Source organism: Ornithodoros turicata, chromosome 5 (genome assembly GCF_037126465.1).
Source record: "Ornithodoros turicata isolate Travis chromosome 5, ASM3712646v1, whole genome shotgun sequence".
Classification (NCBI taxonomy): Eukaryota; Metazoa; Arthropoda; class Arachnida; order Ixodida; family Argasidae; genus Ornithodoros; species Ornithodoros turicata.
The window spans coordinates 68,791,551-68,809,979 of record NC_088205.1 but is presented as its reverse complement, the minus strand read 5'-3'; the positions used below and the strand labels follow the sequence as shown (position 1 = coordinate 68,809,979).

General features: G+C 44.6%; 1 protein-coding gene across 4 annotated transcripts in view; it reads left to right on the top strand.

Annotated features, from left to right (window-relative positions):
• LOC135396165 (ice nucleation protein-like) overlaps positions 1-18,429 on the top strand; it is a 59,165-nt gene that overhangs the window by 23,741 nt on the left and 16,995 nt on the right. For 2 of the 4 annotated variants that reach the window (XM_064627196.1, XM_064627195.1), the window contains exon 2: positions 3,561-3,648. The exons of 1 other annotated variant lie outside the window; for it this stretch is intronic. In XM_064627196.1, the coding sequence (XP_064483266.1) occupies positions 3,643-3,648 (6 nt within the window). In that variant the 5' untranslated portion in view covers positions 3,561-3,642. Of the gene's footprint in view, positions 1-3,560; positions 3,649-14,377; positions 14,486-18,429 lie in introns of those variants that run through there. One more of the 4 variants, XM_064627194.1, reaches the window with a different exon arrangement.

The window sequence follows — 18,429 nt, the reverse complement described above, 5'->3', positions numbered from 1 at the left end:
AACTTACAAAATCTATTATCAGATGTAAGCTCCTGCAGGGAGATTCGCATTCAGTTTGTGTTAGCCTAAGTTCGTTTGCGGCATTATAGGGAGGCAGCCCTTGTGGTTGGTCTTCCACTTTGATGCCAATACGTCTCTTCTGACCGCTAATCTGACACTTTTATGGGGGTCACATATCACGAACCATATTCAACTGAATCCTCAAGCAATATTGAAATATTGCGAGCCACAATGAATCAGGGGGCATAAACCACGAGCAGCGTGACGGTCGGCAGTATATCGGCCTGACTGGACAGTTCGAGCTGCCACATTGAATACTGTAAGAATGCCGGCTAGTTCGTTGTTCATATCTTATAATAGCTAGAGCTCCCAATGCAAGGAAACACTAAAGGACCAGACTAGGACAGGATGCGGTTTTTGTCGTGTCTTTTGTAGGCCTCTCCTTTAGTGTTTCCTTGTATTGAGGGTTTTAGCAATATTAAGCTAATCTCCTATGCCCCATGAGTAGCTCCTGATCTACTATGAGGCGTCATCTCGTGGAACGCCAAGCCTCACTGACGGACCATTGGGTTCTCCTGTGGGGCCACTAAGCCCAACTGATGGACTTTTAGATGCCTCTGTCGGACCACCAGGGGCCCTGCCTTACCGCCAGGCCTTCTTGTGGGGCCATTAACCCACCTGACGGGCTGTGGGACGATATTTGCCGGACCGCTAACAATCTTGTGGAACCACTAGGAGTTGCTCATGAGCCGCCAAGTTGGCTGGATGATCCATTAAAATATTCTGATGGACCAATAGACTTCCTGATGGAGTCTTGTCGGATGTTTCGATCGGAATATGTTACCTCTACTGTAGCGTTATTCAACTTTTTCGAGTATTCGACTATGGCGCTCAAGCGCAAATAGTGGCCCGAATTCGGGCGCACATAAGACTATATTATGAAACCCCGTCAAGAAATTCCGTTACATATGGAGTCGTGCAAGTTCTGCTTGGTCCCTCGTTGATTCTCCGGCATTCTCCGACTGTTACTATGTACATCACAGGAATATAAGGGAACAAGATGTCTACTGCAACGCACGTACTAAGACAATTCTTCTGGAATCTTCGACTGGCGGTACCAGTGCTCTAAGCCGGAGAGGTCTGAGCTGGTGGAAGAAAGAAGATGGAAGAAGTCGGAGCAAGCAGCCGCGGAAACCCGACACGATCCTTGGGTGACGTCGAAAACTCCCCGTGCCTTTCTTCTTTGTTTCTTCCTTCCTCGTTCACGCGCTGCTTATACCCGCTTCAGCTGCACCGGTCTACGTCACGAGTCACGTGCCCACGTGCCTGGGGTCCACGCTACGTCACGGTGTTCCCTCATTCTTCGATAGGCTCTTTCCAAGGGTGGAGGATTTCTGAAAGGCCCGTGTGGCGGAACTGAGGCCGAGCGCGCGCTTCAGGTTACCTGCGCCCCACCTTTTGCAGGAGCGCATTTTATTCAGTGCAGAACGCGCCGCATCCAAAAGCAAAGAAAGAAAGAAAGAAAGAAAGAAAAAGTATTAGGGGGTCACGTGAGTGCTCCGTTAATGCACTTCATGCGGTTGATATAACTTCATAAAAAATGATAGGTTATTCATGTCTGCATAGGCGTCGATTCCTACACGCTCGAATAGTTCCTCGTACTGCAGACCTTCAGAAATAATCAAATGACTCAAACTTGTGGAAGGATGTTGCCCAGGCTTTGTCATCGGACACTGACCGCTATTTCGTTGGTCACAATCGTGACCATCGGGTGTGACTCAGAGAAGCACCGGCTTGATGATATGAATTATGAAGACTGGAGGCAGCTGCTGCACACCGCCTGATCGACTTTAGACCTGTCCTCTAGTGTGCAGTACCGACGAGGTGTCTTGTACATTTTTTTACAGAGGTCCAGCCCATCACATTGCAACAACAACAACATTTCAGTTTGGTGAAAATGACTGGAGTATTTCCTTGCGACAGATGACAGTATACCACATGCAATCCCATAGCAAGTTAAAGAGATGTGCCTATTCCTAAATAGCAATTAAATATTAAGTTATTAATAACAAATAATTTACTTTTGATTAGGTGGCCATTAACAACCACACTAACTAGTCATTAAATAGTCCTTAGTCATCGCAGAGGTGTCCCTGCTCGATGACATGTCGAACAAAATAATATAATACAAGGATGTTCACCACTTCTTTCTGTGTTCATGAATGATATCTCTTCGGGTACCTTGCGCATGACATTGGCTGCTTAATTTACTTTACAATTGCCAGCAATGAAAAATCATGCCACTTCGTTTAATTCGCCCTGTAAACAATCCAGTTACTGCTTTTGCAGACAAACTCTAACCTATAGTTACTTTCTTTGAGTGGCTTACCCGTGACCGGTCTTTGAATTCAAGAGGACCAAAGAGGACTCATGCTGGTTCATCAGGAACCGTGTTCAAGTCATATCCCCCTTGCAGAATTCTAGATCGATTCTATGGTCTTCTCCTCCGGGAACTTAAGTCCGCAGTCTCATCTTCATACAGGAAGTCGTCTCCAGGCTTGTACACAATAAGTTGTGCGGCGATTTGGAGCCGCACCTCCAACTTCCCTTGATGCCCCGCTGAATACGTCTGCAACCATTCCTGGAGGCATGAACAAGTCCCTACCAAGGGGAAGGTGGGACAGGTGGTGCCTCTGTTAAAACAGAAGAAATATACATTACAGCTGTCATAATATTAGCCAGGTGTTCGGGAAAGGTCAATGGAATGAACTGTTTTATGCAGACTGGGTGGTACATGGCTTGAGGTACACTCTTAAAACGGTCAGTTCTAATAGAGGTAAAAAATGTATACGCGTTTTTACCTCTAAAAGTAAAAGGTATAGGATAACATCTAACTAGCGTAACAAAGCACTGACACAGCATTGCACAACGTCGCGTAGTACCGGGATGTGGTTGGCTGTCAAGATGGAAACTATGCCGAAAATACACTGAAATAAATGCACAAATGTGCTCTTTCTCTGCACTGTGTCTACGCGATAAGCTTTGTGCACAGAGGTTTATGAAATAGGGTGTGACTACTTCGTCCCGTGGCAGAAACTTGAAAGTATTCCGCTGACACAGTGCACACAGAACCGTCATAAGCGTTACGTGTTTAGTAACAGTTTAGTGTTAGTAACAGTTTGTTTACGGGTTACATCGAGCGCATGGTGATCGTGTAACTCATGCTGGTGCTCATGACGCTGTCCGTAATATCTGGCCACCAGAGAGTTTCGTCTAAGCTCGTTACCCATTATGTAACCTCTACAGCGGGAGTTATCGGTTTTCAGTGGTAACGTGAGAAGTGACCGTTTTAAGAGTGTACCTTTTACTTTTAGAGGTAAAAGCGCATACATACATTTTTTACCTCTACTAGAAGTGATCGTTTGAAGAGTGTTAGAAGCATACCTTAGCCCTGACGGAAGACGATGACATTTCTCCCATGACCCATGGGCAAGTGCCACAAGGCTTCTGTTCGATGGTGTAGTGGCATTCAGTGACATTAAACATGCCACTGTATGCAGGTAACATTTGGACTACCGGAACATCTCGACCAGCGCTTCGTCAGGGTCTTCAGCACATGTTACATGTCATCGAACGCTTTGCATGCAGGTAAGCATCCATATAAGCTGAAAAAAGGACAGTCCTAGCCTTTACACGGAATAGTACACACGGGTTCCAATTCTGTGCTGGGGAAACCTCACTTGGTCATGTCAGGAACCACAAGTTTCTCAATGTGACTATGGCATCCAACCTGTCGTGAAAACGCCAAGTAAACAAGATGGAAGTGCGGGTTCAACGTACAGGTATTGAAGTCCACAACATGACCTATAACAAGCAATAACTGGCACAGTGGCACGTTTGGTTTATATTCTCAAGGTTTCATCATCACTTGTGCACATGTGTATGTCTTGATTCGTACTTCCGCGAGGTGACAAATACACAGTGTGAACTACTCGGAATAAGCAGTTTTACGGCGACAGCTGTACATGCGGAGTTAAGCATGGGATGGTGTGCTTGCTCCGTATGTCCTAATATCTCGGCGCGGTGAGTAACGGAAGAAACGCGCTGCGAAGGCGGCGTGATGCGACGTTGTGTATCACCTGAGGTGTGGTGATGCAGGTGGCGGAAGTGGAAAGCACAAGACGCCAGGCCTTGCGGAGGATGGCTTCTTCGAGCAAGGTTCTTAGTGAAGGTTCTTGCCTTGTGTACTTGTAATACGAACTCGTTCAGAAAAGATCGTAAAGATTCCTAAACATATGAACAGGGTTCGGGTTGCAATGCATTTGTACGAGATAACTTCGAAATAATAACACATTATATGTTAAAAACTCTAAAACACAGATAAATAATTGTATTAAAGCCTGCCCACAATGCGTAGCGACACAGCTAGCTGCCGCTGTATTTCAGCTGCGAATACACACAAATGTTGCACAGGTATTCTGAAATTTTTTGTGTGTTCTGACTTATACCGACATTTAAAATGGCACTCATCACAGCTTTCATCATCCGCATGACAAAAACAATCCGTGTCCAGAACCTATTTCGCCCGCACGACAATGTTTTATATACTTTCGTTCTCGCACTGTTCCCCGCCAGCTTCCTGGCGGTGGCCTTGACAGTACAATAACACGACGCTCGTCAGAGCACGAAAAGCCCACAACCTGGCGAATGTCTTCCTTTCCGCCGAAACGTGACAGCGATGTTAATCTCCTCCCAACGCGGCCAAATCATATAGCGGCCCATGGTGGCCTGCATTCGTTCTGTGGGATGGTTACTTGTTACAGCTGCTTAGTTGTGGCAGGCGGCGATTCTCTTTGTAGATCAACTTATTATTGGCGTTATTTTTATTTCGTCAGAGGAGGATCTGCTGTGTGGCCCGAGTTAAAAATAAATGGCGAATCAATCTTGCTCGCTTGTTACGATTGTTCGTATGATGCGGGAGGCGGGAAAAAGTGTAGGGTAAGGTTGTATTGGTGCCTTGGGTGGACCAAGATTTTATTACGTTCTGCTACAGAAAATCATGGTAGGTGGCGTCTAGGTGCAGATGGTAGAGCAATGAAATATGATGTGGCACGCGGAAAAAACGAGGGCAGATAGAGAATGTTGTTTGAGCTAATACATTTCGAAAGGAACGCAGGGGGGGGGGGATTGAAAGCGTCGTGCAGAAAATAGTGTCGTCCAAGGTTTAAGCCTATAAATTTGTACTCTGGTGGCCTTACCGGTCAAATTACCTGTTAACAACAACAACAACAACTAATAAATCGTGACTATGACCTGGGGTGATTCACCACTGGAGAGCAGTACACTACCCCACTACACGCGAAACATTAGATGTGAGATATGAAAATGAAGTTAAGGTTATGTGCAAGTACAACAATTGAGCTCTCCTCCAATGGCTGCGCTATACCGCAAAAAGGAAGGTGAAGGAAAATAACACACATGAAAGAAGCACCAATGATCACTGAGATACAGAGTATGATTCTACAGCGTCTGGAGCAAACCGATAGACAAGAGGAACTACAAGAACATCAGAAGACATCTACGGTGTTGCACGTGGCTCTGACATGGGCCAAGAATTGCAGCCAGGTATTACCTGTTAAGTTATTGACCAGTGGGCCAGAAACTGTCATCGGCATGTACCTGGAACATTCGCTCCCTTTTCTTATTCAATGTTAGCACTGCGAAACAACTGTGGCTATAAGCGGCATACAGATGTGGACAGACGGAGTTGAGGGTAAAGGGAGAAGGGTAAAGGGTAAAGAGAGTTGAGGGAAAGCAGTGGGGGACAGTGGGGACATTCTCTTTCGAACGCTCCGTTTGTATGACCTTGTTTCTTCAAATACCACGCACAAGATGCAGTATTTTTCGACCCGTGCCCTTACCGTTAGCGTTATGAGGCTTAGTAATAGCACGTTTCATAGTTGCTTAGTAAGCGCATAGCTGCTTGCTAAGTGCACCCATGTTTACTTTGGAACTTATCATGCCGCAATGATTGGCAAGAGATGGAACAGCGCCAAGCGTCCCAGTGGTTGTTAGCTCGTGGGCAATTACACAAGGAAGTAGGCCGTTAGTAAAGAGGCACGCTCCAAACCTCCCGCGCGCACAACGCGAGAGAAAAACACCGCAAAGTATCGGCGAATGATAGGTGGAAAACAGTATTTATATCAACAAGGACCATAATGTCTCGCTTTAATAAGAGGAATCTGCAAAAGTGGAGGACGCTAGGGTATGAAGACAAGGTCACAGCATTGCGATTCGGAAAGCCATATAATCTTTCAAGCATTAAAACCTACAAAAAGCAGGCTTGCTCGCAACATGAAAGAAGGGCGAGCAAGAAGGGCTCTCGACTAGGAATCCAGAGATGCATGGTTCGAATCCCGCCGCTGTCTGGCTTTTTCGACGACTGCCATATTTCAACTGAGCATATAAATGCCGGTGCTTATCCGTGCCCTGCACACATCCATTTCTCTTCCTGTGCAAAAAGAAACTTTCGAATTTTTAGATTATAGTAATAATAATACGGAGCAGAAGAAGGTAGCATAATTCCATGACTCTAATGCGCTGACCCAAGGAATTATGCTACCTTTTTGAGTTGCACACCAGCTCACTTGCTTACTGTTCTTGCGTTCGACAATAGTGAGTTTTAGTATAACCTACGGTTTCGCCTTTGCGTATACGTAAGGGATAGCGGGATGGTTCTGCGCAATGCGCAAAGCTCTGCTTGTGTCTTGCGCGTGCGCAGAACCACCAAGCTCTCTCTTGCGTAAACAAAGGCGATAGCGTACGATATACTAAAACTCACTAATATGAAGCAGTTCTACACGTACGATTTTAGACTCTATTCTTGCTATACCTTAGCGTTGTATACTATCGCTAGGCAAGCAGTTAGGTGCACCTCTGATAATGGATAGGCCAGGTTGGTGTCGAGGGCTGCTAGACAAGGCTCATGGGCATACCGAGAGGGGGACAAAGTGGGAGGGACGTCAGGTCACTTGTGAAAATTGTGCACTCCTAATTCATAGGTCGTCATGATCTTTCTCAGATGGCATAATAGTATGAACTTCTCAACACTCGCACAGTCCATAGCATCCGTCTCCAGGAAAAGAGGTGAGAGGATTGCGCGCCTTGCCCCTGGAAGACAATCCTGGGAGCGCCCATGCTGATGATAGTTTTACGTTCTTTGTTCTGCAACTAACGAGACACGTTAGCAAATCAGTTGTGAGATCGCAGATAAGGCACAGCCATCTTTCATATCGTCTCTTAACCAATGTGGGTTACCGTAACTCTTTGCCGTACACAACACTTGAGCACTGACATATTTGAAAGCGGTGGCCAGGAGAGTTAAAGGATCTGCTTCGACCTGCACTACTTCAAATCAAATCGCCACGTTGCGACTACATGATAAGACCAAAACTAAGAAAGAAATGTCTGGCAACAGCCATGGGTACATACGACATTTCAGGCATGTGCAGATATTACAAGTTCCACAATGCAGTCGATGTATCTTATTGAGCTTGTTTTGAGTTTTCTTTGAGTAATGCTCAGTTACGTACACGGGAGGGGCCACAGGAAACAGCAACTCAAGCGCCTCTGGAGTAGGTCGTTGAACTTCACGTACGGAGACGGCCGCGCACCGAAATAGGTGAAGTGAATGCTGGCATGCTTCCCAAGGACTAGTTAAAAACGTTAACCACAAGGATAAATTGTAAAGTATGTACGGCTTTCTAAAGTTACCTAAGGTGAGGTGTCAGGGTCACCGGCCCTTTTTGTAAGGTACGAAATAGGCATGCCGTTTATGAGGGAAGTTTGTACAGCTACGCTATAAGACTTCCTCTTATAGTGTTGTAAACTATATAAATAATAAATTAAATATGCAAATTTTATGTACATAAAAGCACTGTAAAAATGTAGCACTCTAGCAAGTATTATTGAACAGACGGTGATATTGTATTTAAGGAACAGAATCTGACGGTGTTTGAAGCCTCAGGCCGGGAGTTGTTGATATTTCGAACAGAGTCTGTCCTTCAGCGTGGCGTTGAGTACGTTCTAGCTGAATTTTTACTGTAGGTGAAATATCGCGCTAAAACAATGGAACTGTAAGAAACTGGAAAACGTCACGACTCTGGTGCTTTTCAGTAAGATTTTGCGACGTGCAGTACGACTTGCAAACAAATGCCCTTAGCCTGTGGGTCTTATTGGCTACAGTGGCAAGTCCTGGAGAGCGGTATGCAACAAACTGATTCACCCTTTGCGAAATTCTGGAGCCATTGTCCTCAACCATGCATCAGCTGCAGGGTGTTGGCCTGTTCAGAAATTTACCTATACAAATGCAATCTAATCGTCCCATTTGTTCTGGAGGAAGCAATGGCGACAGAGACCTTGAGAGCTTTGATGGTCGGATGACACTCCTTATTATTTATGTGTGTTTGTGAAGCTGGCAACATTTGGTCAGCTATTGATTGTATTGATATTACTATTAGAAAAAGAAAAAAAGAAACATGGAGATGTAAGCTCGATCAATATGGAACAACAACAACAAATTTATTTTGAGATGATGGAAGCCTGCAACTCTAGCACTTACAGGTGCGTGCTGCATGCTAATGAAACGTAATGAAGCGAAAAGAATACGAAATAAGGATACGATGAATGTCACTCAGGAGTTAAAAAGACTTACAGAAATTCACTTAAGGAAGGGAGAATCCAATAACCCAATGAGTCCAAATACGTTGTGCACCCCGACATCCTAAGGAAAGGATATCAGGGCATCCAGAGGTTTTCATTCTCATATAGAGATTACCATGTTGCACTGGCAGAAGAAGAAATAGTACATTACTCTCCACTGGTTTCATAGCTTCTCGCTGCTTTGCTGTTACCTACATTCATAAACGTTCTCAAAACACATCTTCTTCATATTATGCAATGTTCATTTTATGTGTACACTTATCTTCCTCCTTTTCTTGTTTCATCCCGTATCCGACTCCCCTCGACCACTACCGCACAAACACTCTCCTCTCAGGATGTACGAACACATCCACTCCTGTTCTTTCGAAATGTGACATAAATAATGATTTCGTACGAGCGAACAAACTAGGCCGAATTAGGTTTGACCTCATAACATATCACGTAGGAAGCTGCGAGGACCCAAAGAATGATCGGTATTCCAGTCAAGAGATCTCCGTCTCTTTATTTTATTTGTTTATTTTTTCCGCCAAACCAGACCAGATCTTGTCGCGCTGCTGAACGTCTCGAAGCGTGCGTGTTTGTTTTGAGCGGAAGGTCAAGGTGAAGTTGAAAGGTCTGTTTCAGTCAAGGCCGTCACGCCAATGGGATAGCTATTATTACTTTTTTTTTTCTTTTCAAATTAATGGTTTGGGAAATGGATGCGCAGTGTCTTAATGAAGCTATGGTGCAAGGTGTCGTGACGGATATGCGGTACAGGATTCGAGGTTGCTACTAGTTGAGTTTAACGAAGTACGTGAGCTGGAATTTGTTGTTTACCTGTCGTACGCAGGGGTATATAGCCTGGACACACTGAGTGGGGCGCAAAACTCTCAGTATGCTTTTCGGTTGGTGATCGTAAGCTGGTATCATCGATTATTGAATTGGCGAGTCCATATTGGGAGTGTTCTATGTAAGCCCGGCGACAGTTTTGAACCTGGTGATTTAATGTTTTCCGACAAAAAGTTTACTTTTCATTCTCTTGTTTTTTTGTTTAACGTGCGATGGTGATCTGGTCTGAACTGCTGTATGTCCTTACTTTTTACTCCGGAGCTTTGCCATTCTCCACGAAGTGGTCCGTGCGTCATGGGATGAGCAATGGAAACGGAATGAAAAAAAAAAAAGAGAAAAAAAAGTAATACGACCAAATGTATTAAATACCAAGGTACTCCATCAATAGCAAGTAATGGAGGTCCGGGAGGCAGCACAAGACATTACGGTACGCCAACGCATCACTGCGATGTACCTAATACGAAATTTTCACAAAGTCGACAAACGTCACAAGAAAAATGGCGCGTGACAGAATGCTTTACGTGGGGACAATGGCATACGTCCAGCAGCATACAAACACATGATATATACCCCTATTGCCGAAATGTGACTCAGGCATTTTTCAACTATTCCTTGGTCATAAAATCGATTCGTTCTGTTTGAGAAGAGTGACCGACGCTATATTTCGTCAGAATCCAAAACGTCCCGAATAAGTATACCACGGTGGAGGGGACCGGCTATATTTTACGCATGGTTGGTGAAAAAAAAAGAAAAAAAAAAGACCTTGCCTGTAGGTGTTTTGCACGTAATAAGCGCGGTATATTTTATCCTCATCAAAGTAACCTGGATTCACGAAGGAAAGACTGGGGGCCGTGTCTGGGAAAACTGTTTTCGCCTCGTGGCGGAATCCACCGTCCACTATGGAATTCCAAGAAGAACAGCCAGGAAAAAGGAACGGGGGGACGACGTAATTCTTTTGAACGCGTTTCGAGCATATTATATATATGGTCCTTTCAAGGTATAACGTGATGAAACTGTTAGAGTAAAGTATTCTACCAGAACGACTGGTTGGGGGAGCCCGTGATATACGAGGAATGACGATGGACGTGTGGACGGATTGCGTTTGAAACATCGTCTATCAACTTTACGTTGCGTGTCAAGTTCATGAAGGTTGGAAGTTCAATGTAAGTTGAATGTTTGCCCCATTATTGTTTAGGCGTGTTTTTGAAAGTGATACTTGAAAAAAAAAAAAAAAAAAGGCTACATCTTTGGATATTATGCCAGATGAGTTTAAATGCAGAAGTTTTATAGGATCTCCGTTAGCGATAAATTTTACGCTATTTTTGATTGATTTTTAAAAGAAAAAAATGGAGATGTTAGTCTCGAGCTACTCGGGACTGGCTACTCCATCTCCCTATTTTTCTTCGTCAACATCAAGGTCAACGATAAGGGACACGTGTAATCAACTATGACGAGATGAAGCGGCAAAGAAGGTTGACCATAACCAGTCATTCAACGTATGTCTATCCAATCCACATTCATCGTATTGTTTCTTCAAATTCGAAATAACTTCTTTTCTTTCTTTGATTACGTGTTAGCGCCGCGAAGCAACTGTGGCTATGAGCAGCGTACAGACGTGTACAGATGGAGAGAGGACAGCAGGAAGGCGTGGGGGACAGAGGGGTTAGTATGCGTCCTGTGCAGACTTCAGGGGGGGGGGACTGTGCCGACATTTGTCTGAAAAAGTCTTCGGAAAACCCAGAGAAAACCTCAGACAGCACAGCCGGTGGTAGGATTCGAACCTACCACCTCCCAGCCTTCAGCACGACCAGGGCTGCCACCAACGAGGCGGGACGCCTTATCCCGCTCTGCCATCCTGCTGGTCGAAATAATCTCCGTTCACTGTTTCATCTATGAAACTCGTTAACGGCATATCGGTGTTGAGACAAGATACCTATCCACAAATAGCTACCTGTCACTAAGCGAAAACACGTGACAAGACGGCTCTCAGCCTGCACGATATACATTACATAACCTTAGTCGGACCCTCTAATACAACACGATACCTGCAAGTACTCGCAAGTGTTCTCCAGCTGCATCACGGGACGTATGAAAGACCCATTTATGGGCCAACAAGAACCGCGATCCAAGTCTATAGACGTTTCGCAATCCCCGCGTCATTCCGTTCGCCATAACCGCTAAGATGCATTTCCATGTACAAACTGGATCCGCTCAATCAAACTCGCATGCACGTGACACCCGAAGGAATAATAGCATCCAACCTGTATGTAATCTGCCGCAGTGAATCACCCTCTGTACTCAACGTCAGGTGTTGGAATACTCCAAAGACAGTCGTCAAAATCACCTCCTGATAGAGTGATGGATGTTTGTGCGTGGATCGTTCGGTTACACGCCTCGTCACGCCCTCTTGCGGAGGCGGAATGTGTACCTATTGGTGTCAAAGTTATTTTCAAATGCATTTCGTGCAACGCGTTTGTCAGGTAGGATTCAATGTCCAATTAATATATTCGGGTTATATCGAAGATCTGTCGTCGACGATGTTGTGTTGCAGAAAAAAAAAGAAGAATAGTAGAGTGTGCGTTCTGTTTTTTTTTTTTTTTGTTAAGTGAAGGAAAAGTAAGGAGCAGGAAGAACAACAAATACAGGATGACGATAATATGGGAAAGAAAGAATGTGGACGCTCATGTTCCCGGTGCAATCTGCATTCCTATTGCAAATAATTTTGCCTCCTCATCAGGAACAACTGTTCATCAGAATCTATTTAATAAACAACTATTCTGTATATAAACCTGGTTATATATTAGGACGTTTTAATCTGAGAATATCTTTTCTCTTTCGTTCAGCTGGGAAGCAAACTTGCCTCAATAACAATGAAAACGCCTGATCAGATCGTCAAAGGACGTCAGTATCATTTTTCTACCCTTAGCTCCGCTACGTTGGTATTACGCTATCATGTAGTCCTCTACATCTGTGACATTTCGGCCTCATTTCTCATTTTCTCATTTCTGCCTATGAGGGTTTATTAGAGGAAAAAAGGAAAGGACAGCCGGACAGAGGTCGGCTTGCTATTCTAAAAAAAAAAAGGGAAAAAAAACGGAGAAAAGAAAGATAAATCATACACACGATTACGGGGCGTTGATAAGGTCCGTATAGTTTGGTTTGAAGGTCCGTAGTTTCCCCCGCCCCCTCCCTCATTTTGGCATTTTTGTGCAGTGGTGCACTAACGAGCATTAATGGGGAAAGATACTTTGCAGAAATTCCAGAACGGACGTGCTCCTAGAGATGACTGCCAAAGCTGCTAGACTATCCCACACGTGTTGATGCTATTTGCCATCAAACTGCATTCAATATTGATCGATTCTCCAGAACTATACTATAGCGTATCTGTACTGTGTAGGGGTCCTGCACTCTGAACGGCAATGAGACGAATGGAAGGATAAGAAACACAGTGTGGAAAGGGCAATAGTGACGAAGTAAAAAAAAGAAAAAGAAGAAAAAAAAACTGACTGTAAGGTTCAGGGGCAGATCTATAAGAAGGGTCATGCGGGACCGACGCATGATATGTAGCTCGTCATGTCGTGGAGTGCGTGCGGCTGAAGTCGTGTTAAAATGTGAGGAAGAAGAGTGGTAATGACTGCGCGATTTGGTCCTGCAGAGAGGCATGTTTCCACGACCAATAAGCAGTGCAATGTATCGAATAAAGCACTATAATGTGGTGCTTATATGCAGCTATCTGTACGTTATAGTACATGCTGAAGTGTTGTTTGTGTGTGCAAAGATTTTACGTTGAAGCATAGGACACAAAGCACAAATGTGCGTAGCACATAAACATAAATAACGTTGGTTTCCATGCTTGTTTGATCAGTTGCTGTGCGTGTTCAATAACCTTTCTCATAAAAAATAAAGTAAAATCTAGTGAATTGTTGAGTGAAGTTGAGTGAATTTCCTTTCCACAAAAGAAAACGCGGAAGCGTGCAAACACCTCTTTATATATATGCGTGTTTCTTGCTTTCTCTCCGTGCAGATCATTTGCCTGAATTCGTAATGTATTGACCTTTTGGTTGCCATTGTTCCATACGAACTTCAGAACCAACACTGTCCATTTTATTCCCCTACAACGCATCCAGACGCTTTTTTTATTCAGTGTTAGCGCCGCGAATCAACTGTGGCTATGAGCGGCGTACAGATGTGGACAGACGGAGAGAGTACAGCAGGAAGGAGTGGGCGACAGAGGGGTTAGTATGCATCCAGGGCCGACTTCACTGGGAACTGTGCCGAGATTCGTCTGGAAAGTCTTCGAAAAACCCATGGACGACCACAGACAGCACAGCCGGAGGTAGGATTCGAACCGACCACCTCCCAGTCTTCAGCACGCGACCTTGGCTACCAGCAACGAGCGGGACGCCTTAACCCGGTCGGCCATACCGCTGGTAACGTATATTCTGCCCGGTAAAAACCCTTCAGCGACATCCGCAACAGCATGGGCGAATTCTGTGACATCATGTACCGGAGGCAGTGACGACACCAGGAACCACGCATTCCCCTCTTGGACGTCATGACTCGCAGTGTAGTTCGTCGACACCCTCCGGTCCCCACCCAACTCCGCGTGCAACAGTGGCCACCGCCGACGTTTCATCCGCCGAAAAAGAGCGAGGCTCTTAAAAAAACAAGGTCACGATGCCTCTCTCCTCCTCCTCATGGGCTTGAGAGAATGGCGGACATATAAAAAGTAGTACAACAGTGGCGGGCCAAATAGTCGCCCCTTGATCGCCGGACGTTTCGGATGCGTCTCTGTATAACATCTGTGAAGGACACGCTTCACCCGGACTTCAGTCGCTAAGGTGCCTAGTGGACAGGACGTGCCGAAAGTTTCGTCGTGAAGAACTGTTGGTCCAGTGCTGAAGACGAATTGTGCTTGCTGAAGATGTTACTTAAGGTAAGTGGACCTTTTCTGAGAGTCATGTGAAGGATCCAGGTGCGAAATTGGAAACTGTCCAAGTAATGTCCTAATCATTTATTTATTTATGTAGTTATAACTGCTGTCTGTCTGTTAACAGTCGAAGTAGTAAAAGATGGTATTAGTGTGTGCTTAAGAGTAAGGGGGGGATATGTTTATTAAGAAAAAAAGAAAAGGTCAGCCAGACGGAGGTCGGCTTGCTATTCCGAAACTATTACGAGTAATGGTTCTCACCTCAGCCGCTCAGTAACCAGGTCCTGCACGAATGCGTTAGAGCCGAGGTCGATACTTCATTTACATATTCTACAACCAAGAAAAGAAAAGTGTGAAGAAGGATAACCATTGTATCGAATTGCATATCAAGTAAAGAACTACCAAGGGTTTTCCTAGCGGACGTTTCGGTGACTTCCCTATACTATACACAGAGAATAATAGTATGCGCAGTGCTTGCTCGGCAATAAATGATGTCTGCTGCATGTTGACTGAGATTCGAAAAAAAAAAAAGTAAGAAAAAGTAAAGAAAGAAAAACATTCGACGTTGAAGTCTATCTCCATACGGCTAAGCGCTTCACGCGTCGTAATTCACTTGTCGCTTGTGATGAGGTGATTTTGATATTCAGTTCCCCTCACGTGATATTACTCAACCATTACAAGTCTTAGTCACCTCGAATAGAGCCGCTATAATTTGTAATATGTGAGTACCCAACGATCACCCCCCCCCCCCCCCCCGAATAGCCGGATCTGAATTAGTAGGAATTCCCAAGCGGATGACGATTTCTCGTGCAATATGTTATGGTGGCAAATTCTAAGTGGTTAATACTAACTGCAGTGACATACACTGTGTCAGTATTTTCTTTTTTAAGGCTGTCAATTATTTTTGCTCCTTATACTGTAGGCTCTTATCGATAATGTGTGATCTCATCCATGTGGAGAATAAATAAATAAATAAAACATGAAAACATGCAGGCAGGTAGCGAGCAACCTGCATGTGTATATATAGACGTCTCCGTAAGGTGTAAAAATTAGAACGACTTTGAGGTCAGATTGAGCAAATTTTCCATTCCAATTTTCGCAATCTGTGAGAGAAGTCTCCCCCATAGGGCTATTATAGGGCCCCTTGCCGCCTTTCTGACAGGCAGACCCCCCTTTTTTTCACCGTCGCGTCACATCACGATATGCGATATTGGCGAAATCATTTCTTTTCTTTTCTTACGACATTCGTGTTTTAATGAAGAACATGAGGAATGTAGATCTGATAAAATTTCTAATTATTAAGTTAAAGTTAAAGATCTTCAAATAAAGTAGATTGAGCACAATACCTCCCCAAACAAAAACAAACTATTCTGATGATAATAACGAGTGGGTGATCCCCGCCCCAATAATATAGTTGTGAACCTGTTACGGATGTCATATGTGGGTGCTTCTCTTTTCGCTACCATATACTATCATCTCCATCATCCCCATATCATCGTCATCATGTATCTCTCTCTCTCTCTCTTCAAACTTTGGAGTGTAAAGACTCAACACAGGAGGGGTCTTACCTAGTACCCCGAATAAGAGGATATTTTTAGCCTTTCTATTATTAAATGATTGTTTCATTAAGGGATGGCCATTTTGTCATTAAAGTTCCTGTTATATTTATTACGTAAACCCGTGTTGCAAGGGTGGCGGATCTCCCAGTTCTGCAAGTTAGACCATATAGTTAAAAGAAGGAAAGCAGAATCAGTGTATAATTGCTCGCAGCTTACATATTTTCTCCTCTAATGTAATCTAATCTAATTTAATCGACGACATCATATGTATAAGAAATCACAATATCCGCAGATAGGAAGAGCACAACGGTATCGGGGGGGGGGGGGGGGGGGGGGAAACGGTCACGTCCGATAAAGACCGCACCGCAGATCTTGCTGGTTAAACATAACTGCTGCAGTGAACTCACAGCGAATGTGCTTGTTCAGTACAGAGATAAGAGTCCCGACGAGCAGAGAACTAGGAGGCCAACGAGCTGATGTAATGAACTTGTAAGGTAACATTTCCTTGAGTAACATTTCTTTTTCTATAACCGAGCTCAAACTCAAACTCACGAGACAAGAAGGGACGGACTCCCTAGTGCGCCCTGAGTTGGCCCTTTCTTGCCTCCTGTCTTCGTATCTTCTCCTCATATATTCAAAGAAATGTTGCCTACAAGAGTCCCATTTTCACGCCCTCACAAATATTCATGATTGATAAAAAAAAACACACACAAAAAACACACAATGTGGAGATGTGACGATCCCGACAAAGTCGGGCCAGGCTACTCCAGGACACGCAAATAGAAGAGAAAGCAGAAGAAAGCAGCCAACACCCAATGGGGAAAAAAAAAAAAAAGAAAAGCAGGAGAGATGCAACCTAAAATGTCCAAGAGGCATAACGAAAAGCTAACACGGGCCAAGTGATGAGTGAATCCCGTTAAGCCGGCGTTCACACGGGGCAACTTTTCCCAGCAACTCGAAGCAACTCAAACCAACGTCTTTTGAGCAATTTCGAGTCCGCGTTCACACGCAGCAACTCTGTAGCTCCACCCACAAGCATCCTTATGGCGACCGGACAATGTGGGTTCGAATCGAACTGGTGGAATCTTTTCTTTAGCTGCTGTTTATCAACTTTCAGTCAGTTTTATTGCTCCAATAGATCATTATTGCCGTCCAGAAGTGGCAACTGATATGTTTCCGTGAAGTTCGTAAAAAAGAAAAAGTTATTTTTTAGCTGCACCTCCAGGATTTGAACCTATGAACCCACGAACGAAATCCACAACGCCATCGGGAGTCACGTGGCAATGCTTCCCTCTCTGATTGGCCGATGCACGAGCAACTTCTCAAGTTTTCGGTCCTGGAGCGATTCGCAGCAACTCGGAGCAACTCGAGTTGCTGGAGGTTGCCGGCTGACAGCAACTCCAAAGTTGCTCATAGTTGCTGCAAAAAGTTGCCCCGTGTGAACGCTGCCTAATTGGAGCATAGTTCAAAGGATCTCGTAACGTAGGGTCTGACTTTTCCAGGTTAAATCCGATTCCGCACGATTGATCCCTCCCACCCAAATGAGTTTGGTACTAATTTGGGTTAAACCCGATTTCCCGCCGAATTCTACGCACGAATCACGTTGTGTCACGCATTATTTGCACTATTTGGTGGCAAATTGCACGCATATATGTCTGATGTAAATAATATTTCAGCGCAACAGTATGCTATGCGAAGCACATTTGATGTAACAACAAGTAACGACGTCACTATAAATCGCATTGTATGCATGTTTGGGTAATATGCACGCATTAATTAACTGCGGCCCAGCACCCGTCGCACAGTGGTTAGGGTGGTCGTTTTCCACGCCGAGACGGGGAAGTAACGTGGGTTCGAATCCTCGCACCGGTTGTGCTGTCTCAGGTTTTCCCTGGGTTTTCCGGCAGACTTTCCAGACGAATGTCGGCACAGTTCCCCTTGAAGTCTGCCCAGGACGCATACTAACCCCCCTGTCCCCCCCTCCTTCCTGCTGTCCTATCTCCATCTGTACGCCGCTCGTAGCCACAAAAAAAAAAAAGAAAAAAAAAGGAAAAAAAAAGGAAATGTACTGCGGGCGGCTTGTTGGACAGAAAGAAAAAAATGACGCCATAACACCAGAATGTTATCAGTAGCGACCGATTTCACCCCGAATTACAAATTTTAAAATAGCACCCGATTTCCCCCTCCCCTCGAATCCGAGAAAGGCATTTTAACCTAAAAAGTCATACCTTATAAGGAGCTTTCAACACTTCCACCGAAAGGCGCTCTATAGAACGGAAATTACAAGGTAGCATTGTTGTCGAAAAAGGCACACCAGGCGATGCGAAATCTGTTTTCGTCCTGACAGAAAAAAAAAAAAAAAAAAGAGAGAGAGAGAGAGAAAGAAATGTG